Source organism: Anas acuta, chromosome 2 (genome assembly GCF_963932015.1).
Source record: "Anas acuta chromosome 2, bAnaAcu1.1, whole genome shotgun sequence".
Taxonomy (NCBI): domain Eukaryota; kingdom Metazoa; phylum Chordata; class Aves; order Anseriformes; family Anatidae; genus Anas; species Anas acuta.
In genome coordinates this window covers 61111331-61133061 of record NC_088980.1, presented here as the reverse complement: position 1 = coordinate 61133061, position 21731 = coordinate 61111331, and the positions used below count along the sequence as shown (strand labels likewise).

The 21731-nt window shown below is 39.8% G+C and overlaps 1 protein-coding gene across 8 annotated transcripts in view; it reads left to right on the top strand.

Annotated features, from left to right (window-relative positions):
* Positions 1-21731, top strand: part of PDE1C (phosphodiesterase 1C) — a 316241-nt gene that overhangs the window by 289842 nt on the left and 4668 nt on the right. For 6 of the 8 annotated variants that reach the window (XM_068675041.1, XM_068675046.1, XM_068675045.1 and 3 more), the window contains one exon: positions 15587-15658. The exons of 1 other annotated variant lie outside the window; for it this stretch is intronic. In XM_068675041.1, coding sequence (XP_068531142.1) covers positions 15587-15658 — 72 coding nt within the window. Of the gene's footprint in view, positions 1-6345; positions 13510-15586; positions 15659-21731 lie in introns of those variants that run through there. One more of the 8 variants, XM_068675049.1, reaches the window with a different exon arrangement.

The window sequence follows — 21731 nt, the reverse complement described above, 5'->3', positions numbered from 1 at the left end:
TTTGAAGTGTCAGAAATATAAGTAAGAAGTGGGTTTATAATCCAAATTTTAAGCAGTCTGAGTATTTCTAAACTTCCATGAATGCTGGAAATTTGGGGAAAAAATGAGTCTCAGGAAAGAGCTTCATAGAAATGTGATGTTTGATGCAAGTTTTTACTTGTTTGGGAAATTCTAAATTTTGTTTAAAAATTTGAGCACTTGATTTTTTTTTTTTCAGTTTATGCAATATTTTAAAATCTGTTGTGAGAGTTTTTGTTTTGATTTCTTTTAAATAAATGAAGGTAGAGACTACTTTCAAATACGATATCAGCTTTCCTATGAATACTCAATGTTGATGGGTCAGACCAAAAGTCTATTTAGCTCTCCATCATCTACTTTACAACATTTCATAGCAGAGATTTTAATGAAGAAATTATAAAAACAGAGCAACACCTTCCTTCTGTAACTTTGTCTTCCTCAAAGCAAGGCTTTTGACACGGTTTCAGCAAGGCTTTTGACATGGTTTCCCATAGGATCCTACTGGACAAAATGTCCACCATACAGCTAAATAAAAACATCATACGATGGGTGAGCAATTGGCTAACGGGCAGGGCCCAAAGGGTTATGGTAAATGGGGCTGCGTCAGGCTGGCGGGCGGTCACCAGTGGGGTCCCTCAAGGCTCCATTTTAGGGCCGGTACTTTTCAATATTTTTATAAACGATCTGGATGTAGGAATAGAAGGTATTTTGAGCAAGTTTGCTGATGACACCAAACTTGGAGGAGTTGTGGACTCTGTTGAGGGTGGAAAGGCCTTGCAGAGGGATCTGGATAGGTTGGAGAGCTGGGCGATCACCAACTGCATGAAGTTCAATAAGAGCAAGTGCCAGGTCCTGCACCTGGGACAGGGAAACCCCGGCTGCACGTACAGACTGGGCGATGAGACGCTGGAGAGCAGCCTAGAAGAGAGGGATCTGGGGGTCATGGTAGACAGCAAGTTGAATATGAGCCAGCAGTGTGCCCTGGCAGCCAGGAGGGCCAACCGTGTCCTGGGGTGCATCAAGCACGGCATCGCTAGTAGGTCAAGGGAGGTGATTGTCCCGCTCTACTCTGCGCTGGTGCGGCCCCACCTCGAGTACTGTGTGCAGTTCTGGGCACCACAGTATAAAAAGGGCATGAAACTGTTGGAGAGTGTCCAGAGGAGGGCTACGAAGATGGTGAAAGGCCTGGAGGGGAAGACGTACGAGGAACGGCTGAGGGCACTGGGCCTGTTCAGCCTGGAGAAGAGGAGGCTGAGGGGAGACCTCATCGCAGTCTACAACTTCCTCGTAAGGGGGGTGTCGAGAGGCAGGAGACCTTTTCTCCATTAACACCAGCGACAGGACCCGCGGGAACGGGGTTAAGCTGAGGCAGGGGAAGTTTAGGCTTGACATCAGGAGGGGGTTCTTCACAGAGAGAGTGGTTGCACACTGGAACAGGCTCCCCAGGGAAGTGGTCACTGCACCGAGCCTGACTGAATTTAAGAAGAGATTGGACTGTGCGCTTAGTCACATGGTCTGAACTTTTGGGTAGACCTGTGCGGTGTCAAGAGTTGGACTTGATGATCCTTAAGGGTCCCTTCCAACTCAGGATATTCTATGATTCTATGATTCTATGAAAGGAACAAGGTAGAGAAAAAATCTTTGACTTGAATAGCCTCTGATGTATTTTTTTCCATTACTTTGTCTAATTATCCTTTGAGTCCTGGTACACTAGTGTACTGGGCACTCTGAGGCAATACAATTTAAAATTTAAGTGGGCATTATATGAAAAGTCACATCTTTTTATTTGTTTCAAGTTTACTGCTTGATAATTTCATTTGATAACCCCCTTCCTGCACTATAAAAAGCAGTGAATAACTGTTTCCTATTCACCTTCTCAATGCCTATCACATTTTCATTTGCCTTTTATTATATTCTTCCCACAGCTCTCCCTTTTCAGGCCATAGAGTCATTATGCACATAAACTTTGCATATTTAACTTTGCTTCAGGTGAAACCTCTCTGATATCTGCTGTTTATGTTAGAACATAAAACTGACAGTCAGTGTTATGCACTATTGTTACTAGGATGCAATGATTTTAATAGAAATGAGAAAACCTGTAGGGTTCTTTTTTCCCCCCAAATTTTCAAGAACAAAGTATACAAAAACCAAAAATGTTCATTTAAAAGTAATTGTATGCTGAAATTTTTGGTTTCTATCTTTATGATTTCGTATCATAAAAGCATGACAAGTCACCCCAGGGGTGGTTAACCAGGGGGTTAAATAAGGATGAATACTACTAACTGAGGCTCTCTTCCTCAGGTTTTTCCATGATTAAAATACAAACTCAAAAATACATTGGGGCAGTAGTACCTCAAGGGCAGAGTTATTTGTCAGTGTGGTGGGGTTCTGCTATCCTGTAGAAGTGCTCATACAGCCTGCCAAAAAGATAAGTATTTACACATGCTAAACACTTCTTTTTCACAAATGAATTGCAAGGGTGCCACAGTCTTCTTAGAAAGTCTGAGTGTATAATCCTGGATGGCTGTGATATCATCTTGTGCTTCCCTCATTATCAAAAATGGTTGTAACGTTTAAGGAAAATATTTGAGAAACATATTTGAGAAAAGCAAATAGAAACAATGGAATAACCTCACAAATTTGATGTTCACATTGGAAGTGGTCTTGGTGCTTTCCAAAGCAAGCTAAGTAGTTTATGGAAAAAACATACAAACAAACAAAAACACTAAATCCTTATTCCACATCACACTGCCCTGCAGCCTACATTCAGCATTCAATTTTTAGGAGATAAGATAGCAGAATTTTCTTTGAAATGAAACTTGGAAACCGTGGGGCTCAGTCTTGTCTTCACAGCATACCCCTGCATGGGAGGACACGGCGAGTTGTTTTGAGCTCTCTACGGGAAGCACTTTGTTTTCAGCAGCTTGGGAGGAAGGGACGGAGGGAAAGGGCAAGCGCTTGGCTGGATTGGCAGAGCAGCCACCTTCAAAAACAGTACAGAGAGAGGTCAGCTGTATACTTCCAGCTGGCCCAACCAGCACAGTGCCTGAGATGTGTGCTTGGAGAGGAGCGTGAGTCATTACAGAGCAGGTGTAGTTCCTGAGTCAGTCTAAACTCTCACCTCAGCCGAAATGCGTCTGGGGCTCTGTTCCTGTTTTCCAACTGGGTAGCAGATTGTGCAAGTTTGCATTAGACAGGCATAATAAATGCCAACTGTTAAAATGGGTAGTTCTTGCAAGGCCTTGGACTCCAAAACATTTGTTTTATCACAAAAAGAGAGACAACTGTGTGAGATTAATCACAGATTGTGCAAAACTGACAGCCAGCTTCCTTACTGTACGGATACAGTTGCATGCTGTGTGAAGGAAAAGACAATGTAGTATATTTTCACTTTGGTATGTCAGACTATATAGTAAAATAGTAAATATATATATATATATATATATCCCAAAGAGCACATGTTAAAATGCCCTAGTGTTAACTACAAGCTGATAGTAGAAATGGACTTCATATTCTTGCAGTGGGATCTGGTATCTCGTGAAGAGCTGTAGAAGTCATTGGCATTTCGTTTGTGATCAAGGGGAGGGCCAATAGTCAACCCTGACAAACAAAATAAACTCAACAGTGACACTGAAGGACAGAGACATGTATTCAGATGAGGCTATTTCAGTTAATGAATTTCAATATATGCCAAGTGATCTACAAGTCTTCCAGTATACAGAGCACTGAGTATTTATTCTTTTTCCTCTTTCAATTACCTCTGTTAATATGTACTAATATTTGCACTGGATCTATTGTGCTGAAATGAAAAAGAGGCTGAATCATCCAAAGTTAAGGTAGTTTTAGGGAACCTATATTGTATCCAAAGGGAAACTTGGCCAGCAAGCCAAAACATTTGCTTCACCAAGTAGAAAACCAATTTAAAGCAAATCCTGTATTGGAATGTTTTCATTGAAGCTGATGATGTGGCTGACAGAAGCAAAAGGCAATATATGACTCAGTTCTCTGCAGGGAACTTCTAAAGTCTAGAAGAAAACATCACATTTATCCCTGTTTCATTAAAAGGGATAGGAGGAGTTAAACATCTTGTAAGTACAGATAGCATAAGAAAGGGAGACTTTGGTGGTACTTTGAGCTCTGCTTCAGATTCCTGCTGTGATTCAGCAAATCTTTTAAAAGATTCAGAAATAATGACCAAAGCTGTCATTTACTCCACTTACTGGACATGTTCCAAATACCTTTCCTTCTGGGTCAGTATCTTCTCTTTTAAATATATCTAATTATACATCTCACAGCATTATTATGATCCTGTTAATGACAGTAAATCAGGCTGAACTTTTTAGAAGGGATACATCAAGAAAGTGTAGCACTACTGTTATGGCTGCTGCTATAACACTGAAAATTACACTGTCTGTAGTGCTGGCAGTGTGACAACTCAGTCTAAATAAATCCGACGAAATGCTAAAAGCTTAATTCTTCACAACAGTGTCTTTAGACTCACATCAGTGAGCAAGATATTGTTGTAGCAACTTACAGAGGACCATCCTGAAAGAAGACCCCCTGCTAACTACATGGTAGAAGAAAATGATACCAAGTCGAGCCACTGCTATACATCAGAGATGATGCAATCTAGCAGCAAAATCTTAGATACTCGTTTTGTTGATTCTTTTTGCCTTTGCTTAAATAAATAAATAAGCCAAAAGTATGTTCTTGAAGACAAGAGAAGCTGGTTTTCTGAAAGGGACACAAAGAGATTTTTATATGATCCCATTTTCTGAGGCATGCACAGCCTTGCAGGTAAATTCCATCTGTCCCTGGATTGAGACAACTTGCCTGAGAGATTCTTTCAAATGCACTTTCAAACTCTGCTGACATAAATGTTGTTGGAGTAACAGTAGCTAAGCAGAGTGCCAGGCATACTCAGAGAAACTGGCTTGGCCAATATAGAATAAAATATTCGTGTTCCTATTGGAAGCTTTTCCAGAAGATTCCTCGAGAAGGGTGTGAGGAAGGTTTCTTGCCCATATTTCTTCTTCAAGGCAATTTATTCATTGTGAAGATTCCTTTGTGGCATAACTATAGAAATCAACCTATCATTATTCAGGTTAACATTAGTCAAATATAGCCTAATTCTGAGGCCAGGGGATTTGTTTGTATTTACCAAAAGAGTTAATTCTATTAGCTCCATTTAATCATTCTACGTTTCTGAAGAGATCAAGGAGTTTAATTATCTAAGGCAAATATAAGCTCCTAAGTGCGTCCTAAATATTTTATATCATATCTTTGCTGTGAGAGATGGTTTCATAAATAACTTGTCCCTAGATACCTGACTTGTGCAAGTTCCTTGTATAGGAAGACAGCCAGTTATTACACTATGGCTAGGAGTAATACTGACAAGCTCCTCCTCACAGGGATATTTTTCCTTCTGTTGTGAATGCGTAGCTCTGATAGTGTCTTTTGCTGTCATTTGCTCCTAGATGTCATACTCAAGAACTCATTAGACTTTATTTGGGCTGAATACTCTCAACGAGAAGATGCCTTCTCTCCACCAACATGTATTTTGATATTGTGTATTGTTTCGGTATTTTCTAGTCAACACCTACAGATATTATACAAACATTGGCGACATTACTCGCTACCCTGGGCAAATAGTTGCTGGAGATTAGCAAATTGCAACCAAATTTACACAGCATCATAATTGGATCAGAGGTATAGTTTTGCACTTACTGTATTAAGTTAGCCTTCTGTTACAGTCAAGTCAAGCAGAATGTAATATGCATATCCTTAGGTCTCAAAACACCCATCCATCCTGGAGGCTCTGCTTTTCATTGCAAACTACTTGGGAGACAGGAGCTTTTTAAAAAATAGTATGCTTTTGTGTTTGGAGCATTTTCTTTTTATCACCCCAAACCATATGTACAATGTTGTTGCTTTTATGACCAAAAAAGTACTGAAATAGCTAGTGAGCAAGGGTAATCAGAGAGCTCTAAAGCAAAGAAACTTACTGGGACCTCTTGATCTAAGCAGGATGACTTCTGTTACACAATCACAACATTGTCAAAGGTTTAATTTCTGCTGGATTAGCCATAGAGCAAGGGATTTCACTTTGTGTAAGACAAAATTATATTTCCATGCAAGTCAATAAGAGGCACAGATTTCATGCAACTCACCTTGCAGCCTTTCAACAGTTAAGCAAAACTACAGTGCTTCGAGGGAATGAGTCTGTCTAAACTGATACCCTTCATTTTCTCTCCCAGATCACCTGCTCCTTGGACACAGGGAAGAAAGGCAGCATTTGACACTTTCCTTTTTCTTTTTTTTTTCCAGATACAGAAGAGTAAAAATATATATAAAAAAAGAGACTGCAAATTTCTTTCATCATTTTAGCTGAGCTTCTTCATTCCTGTTCTCCTCCTCCTTCCACAAAGACCAGTTTCTGAGGAAGGCGTTAAACAACTTCCAAAACACTCCTCCCACTGGCTACTTCACAGCTAATGACTCCGGGTTCTAGGGTGGGGGCCTTGTTTTGGGGGGTCAGATTTATTTTTGTTTGTTTGTTTATATATGTGTGCATTTTTTGTTGTTTTGGGGAGATTTTTTTCTTTAAAAGAAAAAAAAAAAATCTGGTGATTTCCTGATGCAAATGGTTCCATTTTCTGGACAGGTGGAGCTCATAGATGAGTCATCTTTGAAAAATAGTACTGCCCTTTGCTATGTCTCAGCTTGTGAAACCAACATTAGGATGATGCAAAAGAATTTCAAACAAATGAAAACTTCCCTTTTACTCTTTTTCTTTCCCCCCAAGAGTTTTTTTTTCCAATTTCTGGTAGACAGAATTTGACATCAGTTTTACCCTTGTCTTAGAAGATTTTACGTGTAAGAATGGTTAATTTGTAGAGTCAATCTACCATTTGTTAAGATTTGATGTTATTCATGGATGATACAATGATAAGCAAAATATTTTTGCTTCTAAACAGCAGGCAGACTCACTCAAGCCTTGATTTTATTGTGTTTTTGCAGTTAGTAAAATGAAAGAAATAATCAATGAAAGTGATATTCCCTTAGGGCAAATTTTGTTGTCAGGCTCTGACAGTATGTACTAATGTACTGCTTGATGTGCCTGCTTTGACTTGAGATTACAGATAATGCGCTGTTTCCCACATTTGTTCATTGGCTATCAGTGACCACACTTTGTCTGGCCTGAAGATCTAAGAGAAGAAGGGCAGTAGGGAATCACACAGATCAATTCTTACTTTCATCTCAGTATGATATTTCTTTCATCACTGACTGAATGGACAGGACAAAGGAAGGAAAAGCATGGCTGTAGAAGTACGGACAAACAAAAACAAAATGAGAAAATGTGTCCTAAATACACTGCTGGAGTCAGTGAATCACTGTCTCACCCAGTGAAGTTAGACATATGGACAGGAGCCATCATTTTAGCCCACTTTAGAGAAAAAATGTTAAAAAACTCACTCAGGCCTTGATTCAGGAGGGTATATTTTTATGAGAAATGTGTAATATATGTAAGTAAGTGCTTTTCTGGATTGGAATCTTAGTAAGGATCCAGTTAATTGTGAGTAATTTTATCTGTCCATGTGGAAATCAAGACACACATGCAATCACATACATAACTTCTTTTCACTCAGGATATGGTCTTGCTGTGTTAGTCATGTATGTATTCTGCAATGAATCAGACTGCTGTCATGGCTTTTTGCTATGTGGAGAACATGCAAAACATTGGCTTAGGAAGGCCACACTTTGGTGTTTCCTTTTCATATTCAAAAGCACAGGACTTCACCACCAGCCTATATTAGAGCTTGAACCTCTGTTCCTGCTTAAAATGCGCATGTACAGGGACAAGCTTCACATAACACTAGCAAAAATCACAGCAGTCAGCTCAGCGTAAGTCTGCATCTAAACATGAATACCTTCTCACTCAGGAGTGTTTGTATTTGGGGTTTTAATTATCGAGGCTAGAGACATTTTGGGTTCTTTTATTGGACACCAGAGTTTGATCAAAGCCAGAAGCTTAGATTAGGTTCATGCTGTGAAAAGGTTGCACTTAAATCACATGTTTTCAGAAGGCAGATCGACAAAAATAACTCTAACAGTTCTTATATCTCACCATTGGCATCACTCTACCAGCTCATTTGAATAAAATAAATATAAAGGCACATAGTGTTTCCAGTATTGAGCTCCTGCTTCAGTGGTAGCCCTGTATGCCTTCCAGGGTAGATTTTGTGAAAAAAGAAGGGGTGCTATTAGGTGGTACCAAGCACCCCAGTCAGCACTGAGCACGCTCCGTGCCGTGTGACAGGGAGAGGGCTGTGCCACCACACAGCACTGTCCCACCTCCTCTTTCCCCCCACCATCAGCATTCATCCCCTGGTTAAGTTTGGTAGACTATGACTTCCAGCCTGGACCAGGCTCTGTGAAGGGACATCACTGATGAAATATCAATAATGCAGAATGAAATACTGCAGCAATGACTCAGTCCCAGCTTTATCAGACTCCTCCCTGAAGTCAGGGAGAACATATTGTGACCGAGAGTTTGGTCAGAGGTGCAGAATGATTTAGTCAATACTTTCTAAGTTAGCTTTACCTAACATACTGTGACTAAAGATGCCTTAGTCGTGCATAGTAGAATAATTTTTAAAATAAATCTAAATATTTTTCTTCATCTGCTTCTGTTTTGTTTCTTTCTGGGACTAACTTCTTTCAGATAGCAAAGCAAGACTGCTTAATTCACAGCTGGTCAGTTCTTGTTCCTTATGAATTGGCACAAAGGTATGAGGTCAAGCTGGAAAATATTTTTCCTGGATTGCCAGGGTTATTTGCCACTGGACGGAGCTAATAAGGGAAGTGGCAGATGTACTGCTGCTCAGGGACTGCAGATCAGAATTGGATGCCAATCTAGAAAAGATGCTATAGTCAGAGAGAGAAGTTACTGATCTCAGCACACAGGTGTGCAGTAAAATGTTTTGCAATATACAGTTAGCCAGTCACAGCTAGCTTTAACATTTTCCTGCCCTTTAAAATTCTTCCGAATTTGGTACAGCAATTATTAGCATTTTTTAGATTTTTTTTTTTTTTTAGACTTCCCCATGAAGTCTCTTCTATTAGCTTGGAAATATACAAAGTGAAAGTGAAATCTAGGAACTGAGATCCTACAAAGACACTAGGCCAGATGAAAGTATCTCATGGAGTCCCATCCCAGATCACACCTACATTACCATACCCAGACCCCCCCTGCCTCCCTGGAACACTCTGCAGCATTGTGCTCGTGCATTGGGAGCCAAGGAATGGTATGTTTAGACACCTCCCAGTTAAACTAGAGATCACACTGTGCAATTGTGTAAAAAATAATAAAAGTGAAAAGAAAAAATACAGAACTGCTTTCTCTTATTTTATTCCATGAAAGAAAAAAAGAAGGAAAAAAAAGAGAGAGAGGAAAACAATTAGGTCTTTATCTGCTAATGTCATGGACTATGTTTATAAAGAGTGAGAAAGGATTTCTGTTGTTGCATCCTTACCTAATTTTTGCCTGGAAGTATAGAAATTATGTTTTTCGATGCCTTCCTTTTAGATGCCTCAGTTAGACTATACAATTAATGAATAACACAGAAATGTTGCAAATATAGGACCCGTACTGCTGGCCCCAGGCTGAAAACCTACAAAATTATTTGGGAGGTCCTACTGGTAGGCACCAAGCATCCTGGTGTCAGAGTGCATCTAACGAGCTGGGAAGCTGTGTGATAAAGATGGCATGCTTCCACCTCTGTGTGGGGGTGGTTGGTGCTCTTGGAAAATTCTTCCCTGCTGGAAGGGTACCAGGCATCTTTATATCCCCAAAACTGTTGTGTAATATTAGAGGGTGAATCCAGACACTTCTCCCCATTAAGACAAGCAGGATACCATTGCAGGTAGCCTTGTCGGTGTTTCCTTCTTTAACTGGCACTGGTGTTTGGGGAATTAGCACGTATTTGATTCATGGTGATGTAGTAGTGCTTGAACTCCTGGACACACTATAATTAAATAAACAAACAAAAAAGTGTTATTCCTTTAAAAAAAAATAATCTATTATACTGTTCATTATTTATGTAGCTCAAAGGGTAGCAGTTGTCTGTTCTGCATTCAATCAGTGATTTGAACTGTTGGTTTGCATGACAAACATGCAAGAATTGTTCACCTTTGTGGAAGAAGGGATTTGCTTGCCTATGACACACTCTCTCAAAATTCGTTAACTAGCTTTCCTTACAAACTATGGTCAGATTTTTGTGTTTCCTTATAAAAAGATGATGGATATCACCATTTTTTTCCCATTTTAGAGAAGCAAGATAGATGCCAGATGCCAACTTATTTTTATTTTTATTTTTTTCCTGGTGTCAAAATAAATGGCAGATGAAAAAAAAAATATATGTATATATTTTCTATTGTAGATTTAATGTGTTTCAGTGTAGTCAATCTAAGCAGCCTGATGCTTGTCTAAAAGTGCAATCTTCTGTATAGCTTTGGCGGGTATATGTATACATTACATATTAGTGCAGTAGGAGGTTTAGCAGCAGAATGAATCTGGACTTTGAGAGCCTGGTTCCTGATGGGTGAATGAAAGAGGCAAATTCCATTTGTATCAAAGTTGCTTTTTTCAAACAGAATTTTTGTGATTGGAGAGAACCTTTCCAAAATGTGGTTGATTATGACAGAGAAAAATGGTATGTGGTGGCATTTTTACAAACTACCACTTGAATATGCAAATGTTTGCTTATGTACATACAAAGTCTTACAAGCTAAGTCTGGAAGAAAAAAATATTTCAGACAATGTTGGTTGTAGTGCTGTGCAAAGCTGCTTTATTATCAGAAGTTTCATGAGCTTGCCTAGCTGAAGGCAACAAGAAGCACTTTCATTGTTAGTCCTTGCAAATTCTGCAATGGGTCTGTTATTTAATTAAAAAGCATAGTAATCCATTCAAATTGGAAATGATGGAAACTGACAACACTTTTGTAGCCTCAACTAGAATTAACAAGCCCATCTCTATGAATTCAGGAGATAGTCTTAAACATTTCTTATTGGCTCCTTTCTCCTCCCAGTTTATTCTACAATATTGAAACTCATCCTGATGATATATACCATATGTTAGCCATTTATGCTCAGCAAATGACAGCATAATCAAGTGCTTCTCTTTTACTCTCTTTTAATCCATCACCTCACACAATAATTAAAAACCACAGAACCATTGCTTTTGTATGTGCTGGACCAGTGCTGATCTATCTCAGAAGTGATGTCTGAGCATCAGCACTCAAAAACAGGAATGCCCTCACTGAGGATGAGAGCAAGCCCTGATGACACAGCCTCTGTGCAAATTGCTGCGTGGATCTGGCCAGGCAGAAGGGAGGGAAGAATGCTTTCACATTTTAAGGTGCATATTCTGCTCCCTCTGAAGTGGGTGCAGAGCTCTATCCCACTTGTGCCACCTGCAGCATGAGCAGGTCTACTCCTATCTCAGTTTAGTGGCAGATGTGTGTCCTAACATGGTGGTCTCCCTACTTCCATGGGCACAGAGGTTTTGTAATCCTGGCCAACCCTATTTTGGATTACTGATCACAGATCTGATTACTGTGCTCAAAGTAAGAGCATAGCAGATGACTGCTGCTGATGCCACCATTTTCTATTAAAAAGAAACATGGGTCAGGCACTTCCATTTGTTGAGCCTGCCCTCTCTTTGTTTCAATGTCCCTTTTTCACCATGAACAAGCACGGACAGTTCTCACCTGTGCCCAGGCAGGACTGTGACACGTTATCAGCCAGCTATGTCTGGCTTCAAGGCACCAGCTCTCTCTGTTCTGGTGACTTGATCACAGAGTAGAAAGAAACAGAGCCACTTCACATCAGCTGGCTCACGACTTGAATCACGGCTTCCCTGTCCAGAGCTCAGTTTTAGCAGAGTTACACTAATACTTAAGCACACCACAGCACTCACAGCACCCACAAGCCTCACAGCATACTCTTGGCATTTTGTATTCTTTTGATTTCTTCCAAGTGCATATGTGTCAACTGCTGTGTACTTGTCATAACCCCAGATTTAGAAGCTATCCAGTGGTAGGAGGAATATATGTATCCCATTGTCTCTGCTGGTGGTTGTAGGAGTGCATCTATTAAACAAAACTACTTACGGCCATTGGGGTTTTCTAGTGATAAAACCTAGCTGTAGAATGACAGAATGAGCATTTTCCTTTTCTTCTTGCTTGGATGATATTTTTATACAATTTTATATGCAATTTTTTAAAATATTTGCTATTTTTATTGAAGAGTTCTGGTTGGGGTTTTACCAGCCCTTCTGGTTGTCTACAGGCCCAGATTCTAACAGAAATATTTTCCTTCCCTTTTCTCCTCTCCCTTCTTCTCTGATAGCCAAAAGCCATTGCATTTGCAACATCAGCTTAGAGCAAAATAACACCTAGGGCCTGATCACTCTTTTAGTTGCACTGAAATCAAAGGAAGCTGCATGCAGAGTACTGCCAGCCCCACTGCAGCATCTGGGGCCACAAACTAAACAACCAAGACTTGTACAGCTCGTTAAAAGCAGGGCGGTTCTGTGTAAAGCCATTGCATCGAGGTAGTGCTGTCTTCCTTTGCTGTGGTAGGAGTTGCTTCCACCACAAAAAGATGATATCTCTCTCTTTGCTATTGTGATGCTACTTCTCGCAGCCATGTGAATGAGTAGGCACTTTCATCAAAGGCATCCTCAGCACGCTGGCTGCCTTCAGCAGGGAGGAAGAGTGACCATTATGGCTTATCTGTGACAGTAGATTTCACTGCTCTGTGGTTAGAAATTCAGTGACAGGTCCTAAATAAAGTTAAGAATAATCAAACGTATTGGTAGGAGGGATAAGTGGAAATTAACCAAATTCAAGGATCTTGGTCTAGTAAAATAACCTTTTCTCAGCTGCAGGGAATTCTATATATGAAGCTGAACATAAACTTTAGAGTGTGTTTGTATTAGCAGAAATGATAATGGAGATATCTTTCTTCAATGGAACTACAATGAAAAATAGACACCTGTTCTCTAACATTTTTCAAGGAAGAAAGAGGCAGGTTGTTATGCTATTTTGCACCAGGGTATGGAAAACAGGTAATTACCTTCCATGCCCAAAGTAAAACTCAATACTAGTTTTCTCCTGGGACTGGGAGGGTTGGGTAATGAAAAAACCTATTTGGTTTGATAAGATTCACAAGGGAAAAAAAATGCAAAACTGAAATGAATCATGTCATGTAATGCAAGTATTCTCAAATGTTCTGAGAATAATTTTAAACAATATATATTTATTGTTAGTTCCTTATTTGAAAGAGGAGGCTTGTGGTCTCTTAAATGTATAAAGCATTTTTCAACATTCCAATTTTTCTGTAACTGAGTCCATATATGTTCATCCTGTTACCAAATAAAAACAATGAAGTCTCCACTCCATTTGAATTAAAGTTGCAGAAGGGTTCATTTTGTTCTGGTGCTTTCTACATATGGTCCAGGCATGACACTTGCCATTTGCTTTCCAGCATCCAGCTCCCCGTAGAGTAATAGTAATAATTAACTTTTTTTTCTAAGCATAGTGGGAACATTGCTTGGACTTCATCCATTGTTCACCACAACTCTCTGTGAGGAGGAGTTAATGGCATTACCTCATTTCTAAACACATTCTCAAACCTGTACATGTTTGAAGATTACATGTGTCATCCTCACTGCTCCCCCTTTCTCCAGGTGGCAATGTCCTCTGTCTGTCATAAACCTTGATTTTAGTCTTCCTTCTTGCACTGCCAGTGTCTGCATATCAATATACGGCATGTTCCTGAAATCAGAGATGCCGTGGGAGCATGTACTCATTCCCACCAGCTTTTCACTGGTTTCAAAACTAAATGTTACCTTATATTCTGAGACCAAATAACATCTCAGATGCTCATCCTCAAAAAAGGATATGTTCTCATTTTGGCTTTCTTACTTTCCCAAAATCCAGCTTTTAAAGATGGGAAATTTTTCTTTCAAATTCAAAGTGCATTTATAAATTGGCAGCAAACACTGTTGACATCTTTGGTTGTGTTTGTGTTTTATCATTTAAATGGAGGGAAAAGCACATTATTCAATGATTCATATAACTGCCTCATGAAATTAATCACAAGTGAAGATGTCAATTTTGCATGTAGATCGGTAGAGCCTGTTGCAGCATTACATTGACTCTGCTTATGTTCGAACACAAAGATATTTCAGGTCTCCAGGTCTCTCGTGAGAAGATTGAAGTCATAACATAAAAGCATCTCAATCAACAACACACCTCATTCATGCCGACTGTGATTTTTAATTTTCTGTGCCACTTGGAACACGGGTATCTATCCCAGAGGGCTGGTGTCCCATGTTCTGGTATTATTTACAAACTTCCTTTCACAGCATTTCAACTATGTCTATGCATGCTGTCTTTTACAAAGTGTCTTATGGCACAGGTAGACTTGGCTTATGACACAGACAGACTTGGAAGCACCTGTGAACTAATAATGAATAGAATTTTCCCATATCACTGCTGTTTTTCTATTTGATCTTTTCCATAAAAAAAAAGAAATAATCATGATAAACAGTGGCAGAAACTAAGCCATTCTCTCCAAGAAAGTTGTGACATTCACAGACATTTAGTACAAGCCTGAAAGGCTTCATGCATTCCCCTTTACCTGAAACTCCAGCTTTAATTATTCCTTTCCTCTCTGAAAGGTTCATTGGTATTAATTTCCTGAAGAATGTGCTCACCACTGTACCTGCTTATATTATGCCTTTACTGGCTTGGTTTGATTCTTAATTTACCCCCAGTTCTTCAAGTAGAGATGAATACAATTTCTGATAGATATTGAAGGTATTGATGTAGTCAACCATGGTCTTCAAATAAAAAAATCCAGCCTCTCACATAAGCATGAGGGAAGAAAAGATGGTTTGGAAAAGGCATCTTAAGTGACTCAACTCCGCTTGCAAATACAGTATTGGAGTCCTTTCTCTGGAGTGTATAGCCAGAGACAGAAATTTCTGGAGTCACTACCAACCAGTGGTTCCCAAAGTGATGCCAGCTACCTACTGAAGTGATACAGAAGCAAGGTAAGTGCTGTGTAACTGTCTTAAGAACCACCTTGGGCAATAAAATTGACCATTGCCAGTTCTGTGAGGACATGGAGATAGCTGAAGAGAAAGGTGTCTGAGAGGTAGTGATGGTTCATGGCTCCAAAGCCTTGGAAACCCACTATTGCTTAAGAATGTGAAACTTCCAGTATCAATAACTCAGGTATCTCCACCCAATCTCAGTAATCGATAAAAAGAATAAAGGTATGTTTGATATTGACTCTATATTGAAAGGTCTCCAAAAGTGAGCCTATTTGCCCTGTCTCACAAGTAAAGTAGCCTGGCTTAAAATCACTGAAAAGAAGTGGCAGAAAGAAGACAACAAACACCTCATGGTAGTGCCAGCACTACAAAAAGCATTTGTGTGGCTAGTGGGACTACTGTTCATCTATCTCTGCTGAAACTACTCTTTCTCTTTAAAGGTGCAATGCAACTTTCACCAGGCTCAGGTTCACCAGGCTCAGGTTCCTCAGCAAACTGTCTTACATTGCCAGGTCTGTTGGCAATAATAATAATTTGCTTTGGACAAAGGCATTGCAGTACATGATATGTGGGAGAAGGAATACTTTCATGTATCGCATTAAAAAGTTAAGTCCATTCACTGGGATTGAACAAATGAACTGTTGTTTTTAAGCTTCACTGCCTTTCATTTCTTTAAACAAATATCTTTTATTTTGTGGCTCGCAAAACTGTCCACAAACTGTCTTAATTCAATCAGGAAACTACATGTAATTTGGGCCTTTTTCACAATGACATGGGTGCTGACAAGAAAAATGAAGCTGTTTTCTGGAGCCAAGTGTAGCTTTTTTTGTGTGTGCCCTTCCTATCCCCCAGATCTTCCTGTTTTTATTTGGTTGGTTGGTTGGTTTTGGGTGGTCCTTTGGGGACCCAGGAGTTGGACTCTATGATACTTGTGGGTCCCTTCCATCTCGGATATTCTGTGATTCTATGGTTCTGTCTCTATTTCACCATGATAGACATTTTCTTATTCCCTTCCTCTTTGTCCCACACAACTGTCAGAAGAAAAGGAGGGGAACATGGAGTAGTTATAGAAGATAGTGTTTTAGTTTGAAAAAATTGTCAAGATATTATCTTGTCATGGGCATACAGAAAGGCATTCATGTATGCATTATTCACAGTCATTGAAAGAAAAGGTATATGTATAGGAAAACAACAAGAAATCACCAAGAAAGAAATAAAAATCTCAAGCAAAGTACTGCAAAAAGTTTTGCTGCAGATATTTTCATCAGCGACTGCTGTGCCAGCAGATGAGGTGTGGTGTGGCTCTATATATAGAGGCCCACATGCCATAGCATGTTTCTGTGCAGTGTCAGTTCTCCAAGCTGTTCATGGCATGATACTCTTTTGCGACCGCCACCTTGGCAGATTGTTTCCATCGGCACAGCTGCAGCCACCACGTGGGTACCAGTAAAGAGAAGAGCAAGCAGGAATGTGAGAGAGTTCAAAACATTGTTTTTCCTTAGTAAAACACTGCTCTGTGGAACATTCCCTTGTGTGAAAACAAAAAAGAAGACAATCATTGAAAGTAAAATTCAAACCACTGGTCAGCATGCTCACATGAAGACTCTACTTAACTAACCTGAGACAGTTTTAGATAGAAAGTACAGTCAGTACGTACCATAAATGTGTCCTCTTAACCTCTGTAGTATCTCATCATTGGCAGTGACCATCAACATTAGGTGCATGTATCTCATTGGGTCCCAGCACTGGTTAAATTCTTGTATCTATAGTCACAGGGAGGCTAATACTTTGAATGTTTTCACCCAGAATGTTCTTGCAGATGGCATTTAGAGGTCTTGTTCTTTAGATACCTATACATATTTTTTGGAAGAAAAAATACCTTTTTTTTTTTTTTTTTTTAAAAGGAAAAATTGTAGAATAAACATTCTTGTCACACTCCAGCCATAACTTGCAGGCAATGTAGACAGATCTAATTTCAAAACAAGTTCCCTTTTTATACATTTTGACATATTTGCATTGGTCTGTGTTCAATTTTAATAAGCAATGTTTACGTATTATTTTTCATCCATTTTTGCCAGTGTCATTACCACTTTTAATCAATCAACTCATTAATGACTACCTGCAAACAACAAATCCTGCATTCCATTTTATGTGTAACATTTGTTCTCACCCTCCAGACCACCATTGTAATAGGAAGGTAGCAAATATAATGCAGAAGAGAGGGTTTTGCCATAAGCTACCAGGTATAGTCCCTTGTTTATTACTGACTTGCTCGCTGACCTTGCTTAAATGGTTCTTGTGTGCCCCAGTTTACTCATCTGTTATTTAAGGATATTGTTTACTCCCCTTTAAAACTATCAGATCTAGGGATCTGTTAACTGGCCAACAGAAAACCAGCAGTAGGGGAATCCTGTAAGAGAGGGGAGCAATTAACCCAGCAACATCTCTTTTTTTGCTAAAGGACACTTTGTGGATTTGTTGCCAGTTCTGCCTTACTTCCAGTAGCAACATTCACTGTGACAACCTCGTATTGAATTATGTAAAGGTGCCTCCTGGCTGGCACTTGTGGAAATGACGAGCTGTGTTTTGACTCTCTCTTTGTTAAAGATTTCCCACCTCATTGTATGTTTTGGCATTGATCAGGGACCCAGTGGGTTTTCTCCATTTGGCTGTTGAACGCTGATGTCTTCCTACGTGTGCCCTGTTACTGTGGCTTACACCGCAAACTGTTTACTCTAGTACAGTATGCAAATCAGCCCTTCCTATGCAGCTACTTAAAATACGGCTTGGGAGTAGATAATAGTGCCATATTTTCTATTTATGTAGCCCAGTGATGCATTTTGTTTACAGCCATTATGGTGCTGGTTTGTTTATGCCCTATATGATCACATTTCAGGCGGGTTGCTTTTGCTGGAGGCAGCCACTAATTAATGTGTAGTTAAGAAACAGTCTGCTGTAAATACACACAAAATTTTCAATTTGAGAAAATGTTACTGTTCTTTCTGTGAATCTCATGCAGTGACATGAGAAAGAATGTGAGCTTTATTTTGTTGGGTTTAGTCACTTCTGAAGAAGCGAGGCTGACAAGAGCAGGCAACATATGCACGTGAGCCCATTACCTCTGCCAGCCAGTCACTCACTCCTGATGATCACTAACCTTTTAATCTATGCCTTGCTGATTTGAAGTGAGCAGGAGGAAGAAACCTCCAAGAGGTCACAAAGCTGGGGAAGGTTTATGAGCCTAAGCAGCTGTGTATAGGAGGGAGCCCTGGCAGTGCTCCCACAGGGCTTGACTACTCGTGAAACCAGAGAAAGCCCTGGCTGCCATCTGTTCCTGTCTTACCAGAAGTCTCTCAGGCCTGCAGGCTGTACTTCTACTCTTTTGCAGTGTACCCTGACTAGAGATTAGGTATTTGAAGGTCAACTTTTTCTCCCTTTTTTCTACATATTTCACACCCTCTCTAGAACTGCCAATTTTTATATATACGTATGCTTTATATATCTATATACATACGTATATAGATATAGATGTATGTATTTTTGATAACAGGACAAGTGGGAAAGCTGCGAAGTAGGAATTCTTTATTTAATTTGAATCTTTGATGCATTCATTTGGCTACAGAGCTGCAGAAAACTGATGCATTACAGAAACTTCAGAGCATGCATATGTGAGTTAAAGACCCTGTTAAAGGCTGGTTTTATTCACTGAAACCTTTTAAAGAGAAGAAAAGTCTGACATTGTCATTGCGGCATTTTATTTCAGCATGGAGGAGAGAAAGAAGTTCCAATTTTAAAAGTCACATTTTCATAGTAACAGTTTTAGCGGTCACATTTTTTTTTTTTTTCTGCAGTAATAGGGACCTGAGAAGTGTTACTGTCTGGTAGGTATAGAAGCCTGGGAAAACAATTTTATTTGTTCTGCTTCTTGTGCAATTTCTGTTAATAGATGAGTGTAAAAGAAGAAAACTGGTAGGGTTCCTTCCCGACGTTTCTCTTCTGAGTACAGAGAAAACTAATATAGCAGATGATAGCCACCAACACAGTTTTCTACAAGCTATGTCACATCTTCATATTCCTGAAAGTTGGATCTCGTGCAATATTATGGAGCAGGAACTTACAGTGTTCAGGTTGTCACATAAGGCTAGGTGTTAATGTAGGAGATGGCTGGACTTGGAGAAAAGTATAATATGCATTCAGTCAGTAGATTAAAAAGCATACCTGGACAGAAGAATCTCATCCTTAGCTACTAAACCCTCAGCTATTGCCATGGTGACTCCCCAAGAAGTAGCTGTCTTCAGACTCTTAACTTGAGGTGTCTCATTGGAGAAAACAATGAATTTTGTATGAGCAGACAGATTTTTTTAACACTCCTAGGAGACTGATTCTCCCCAGGTTTAGAACATTTCTTGAGTGTTTGTGTGTCTTTAATGAAATACAGTTGTGGTTCTCTTGCTTCTTTGTCCTGGAGACTCTCCTTTACTTACAGCAGAAAACCTCCTTTGTTGGGAAAGAAGCCAAAAGAATAAGCCCTCTTGAGCATACTCTTTTGATATAGCAGCAGAACACTGAGTTAGGAACATAAGTATCCCCAGCTTTCTGAGTCATCTCATAGTAAAAATGCCTGATGAAATAATTCCCTTACTTCACTGGTGAATTATTTAACTAAATAAGTAAATCACCTTTATCACCTTTACTAATTATAACAGCCTTTCATGTGTCCTGTAGCCCTTCTGCTAGGATTTTCTTTATCCTGCCTGCGTAGTATTTGAAGGCAAAAGTTGCCATAGTTCTTGCAGGGGGATGAGAGGTGAGGTTGAAATGGCAGAAGGTCTGAATTCAGGATGTCCTCGGAGGCCACTAACTGCAGATGATTTGGCAAGGGAATGTGTTACTGCCTTGTCCATGTTATGCCACAGGCTGTTAGTGCTTGCCTGTCTGGAGAAGAGTAAAAAGACCACTGTCTGGACCAAGCTGTGTTCCAGACGCTTTCCACCCCAGAGCCTCTGCGAAGCCACAGTGTCCCCTCATAAGATGAGTACAGCTATGAGAGACAGCAATGCCTCATTCCTCATCCTCATCCAGACTCACTGGTATTGCTTTGCAGAGCCTCCTCCAGTACCTGTGCTGTCAAGTGAATCATGCACGTGTCACTGCTGGACCTCCTTCCTTGCAAAGGTGGTGAGCCATGGTTGCGTGCTCCTGTAGAGGTGGCAGTAGGGATCTGCCACCAGCCTGGGGAAAGATGTGAAAGCTGAGTAGCCTGTATGGATTTTCTCCCTTCCGGTTTCCTGCTTTCGTTCCCCTCAGCTTTTCCTCTCCCTCTGGTATTAAGTATCAGCACAGAGCACTCAAACCCCTTTTGGAAGTGTGGCTGTTCAGCTGACTGTGTTCTGATTTTTTATCAGAATCAAATTGTTCCCCAGCAGGTGTTCTGAGTAAAAATTGTGCTATTCACTCAGTGAATGTAATGAAGACATTAAAGAAAATGACATTTCAATGTCTTTCTTTTTTTTTGAAGGGATGTGCTTTTTGAATGAATAGAAATGTTTGTATCTGATGTAAACTGCTTGAAAAGGAAAAGAAAAGGATATCAGCGTTTTGCCTAGTCTTGCTTTGTTTTCTGATCAGAGTGGAATTACTATGTAATAACAAGAGTGTTTGGTGCTATAACAACTTTTGATAGAAATACTCAAGGTGATGATACCTTATTTTGTCAGTTACATCAATAATAATTTCCTTCCCACTGCAACAAGGCCAAAACTATTGCAGATCAGTACAATCTGAAACAGAAATTGAATTTCCAGGAGACTGAGTGGAACCAAGAAAATTCCAGCTAAAATTTTGAGTATAGTATATAATAATTCCTGCAAACTACAGTGCAGGACTTAAATTCAAGCTGAGTTGTGAAATGCCCATCATGCTCAGTCAACAGAGGGCAGACTCCTCAGTAAGCTATTTTCTTATGTTCATCTTCTCCATGAAACTGAAACTCTTGTCATTGTCTACACTGTTAATTCAAGGACTCCCCCTCAAAGTGGGTTTTGATGCCAGTTGACCTCACCCAGGGAGTGCGTTGCATATTTTAGTGTCAATTTGAAATGCAGAACTTGGGGCAGTATTTGGTACCCCTGTGTTTTTTTGATTCATGGCTTAGACTGTGGCAAATTTATTCACCTGCCCTTCTGTATATGTGCCACCACTTCCAAATGAGTCTCTCACACATTAGCTATGGCTGCTTATGGGAGCTTCCATCACTGTTTGTACAAAAGAATAGCTTCTGGTGTAGTGCCTCAAGCTATTAATCTATCTAGAGCTGCATGGATTGTAGTAGGTTGCTTTTGTGTTACATACAGGGAAAAAAGGGATGGGGAAATGGACATTTTTGTCCCTTCACATAAACATTTGTACAAGGTAAATTTTTCTCTGAAACCTGTTAGCTGGTCTGCTGTAAATGTGTTTGCAAGTATCTTCAAATTCTGCCTCACTTTGACTCTGAATTTGTAGTTAAACCTAAGGTGAATCATACCCAACATATAATGTTTCAACAAAAACTTAGAAGCAATAGTGAGCATTATGCTCCCTTCT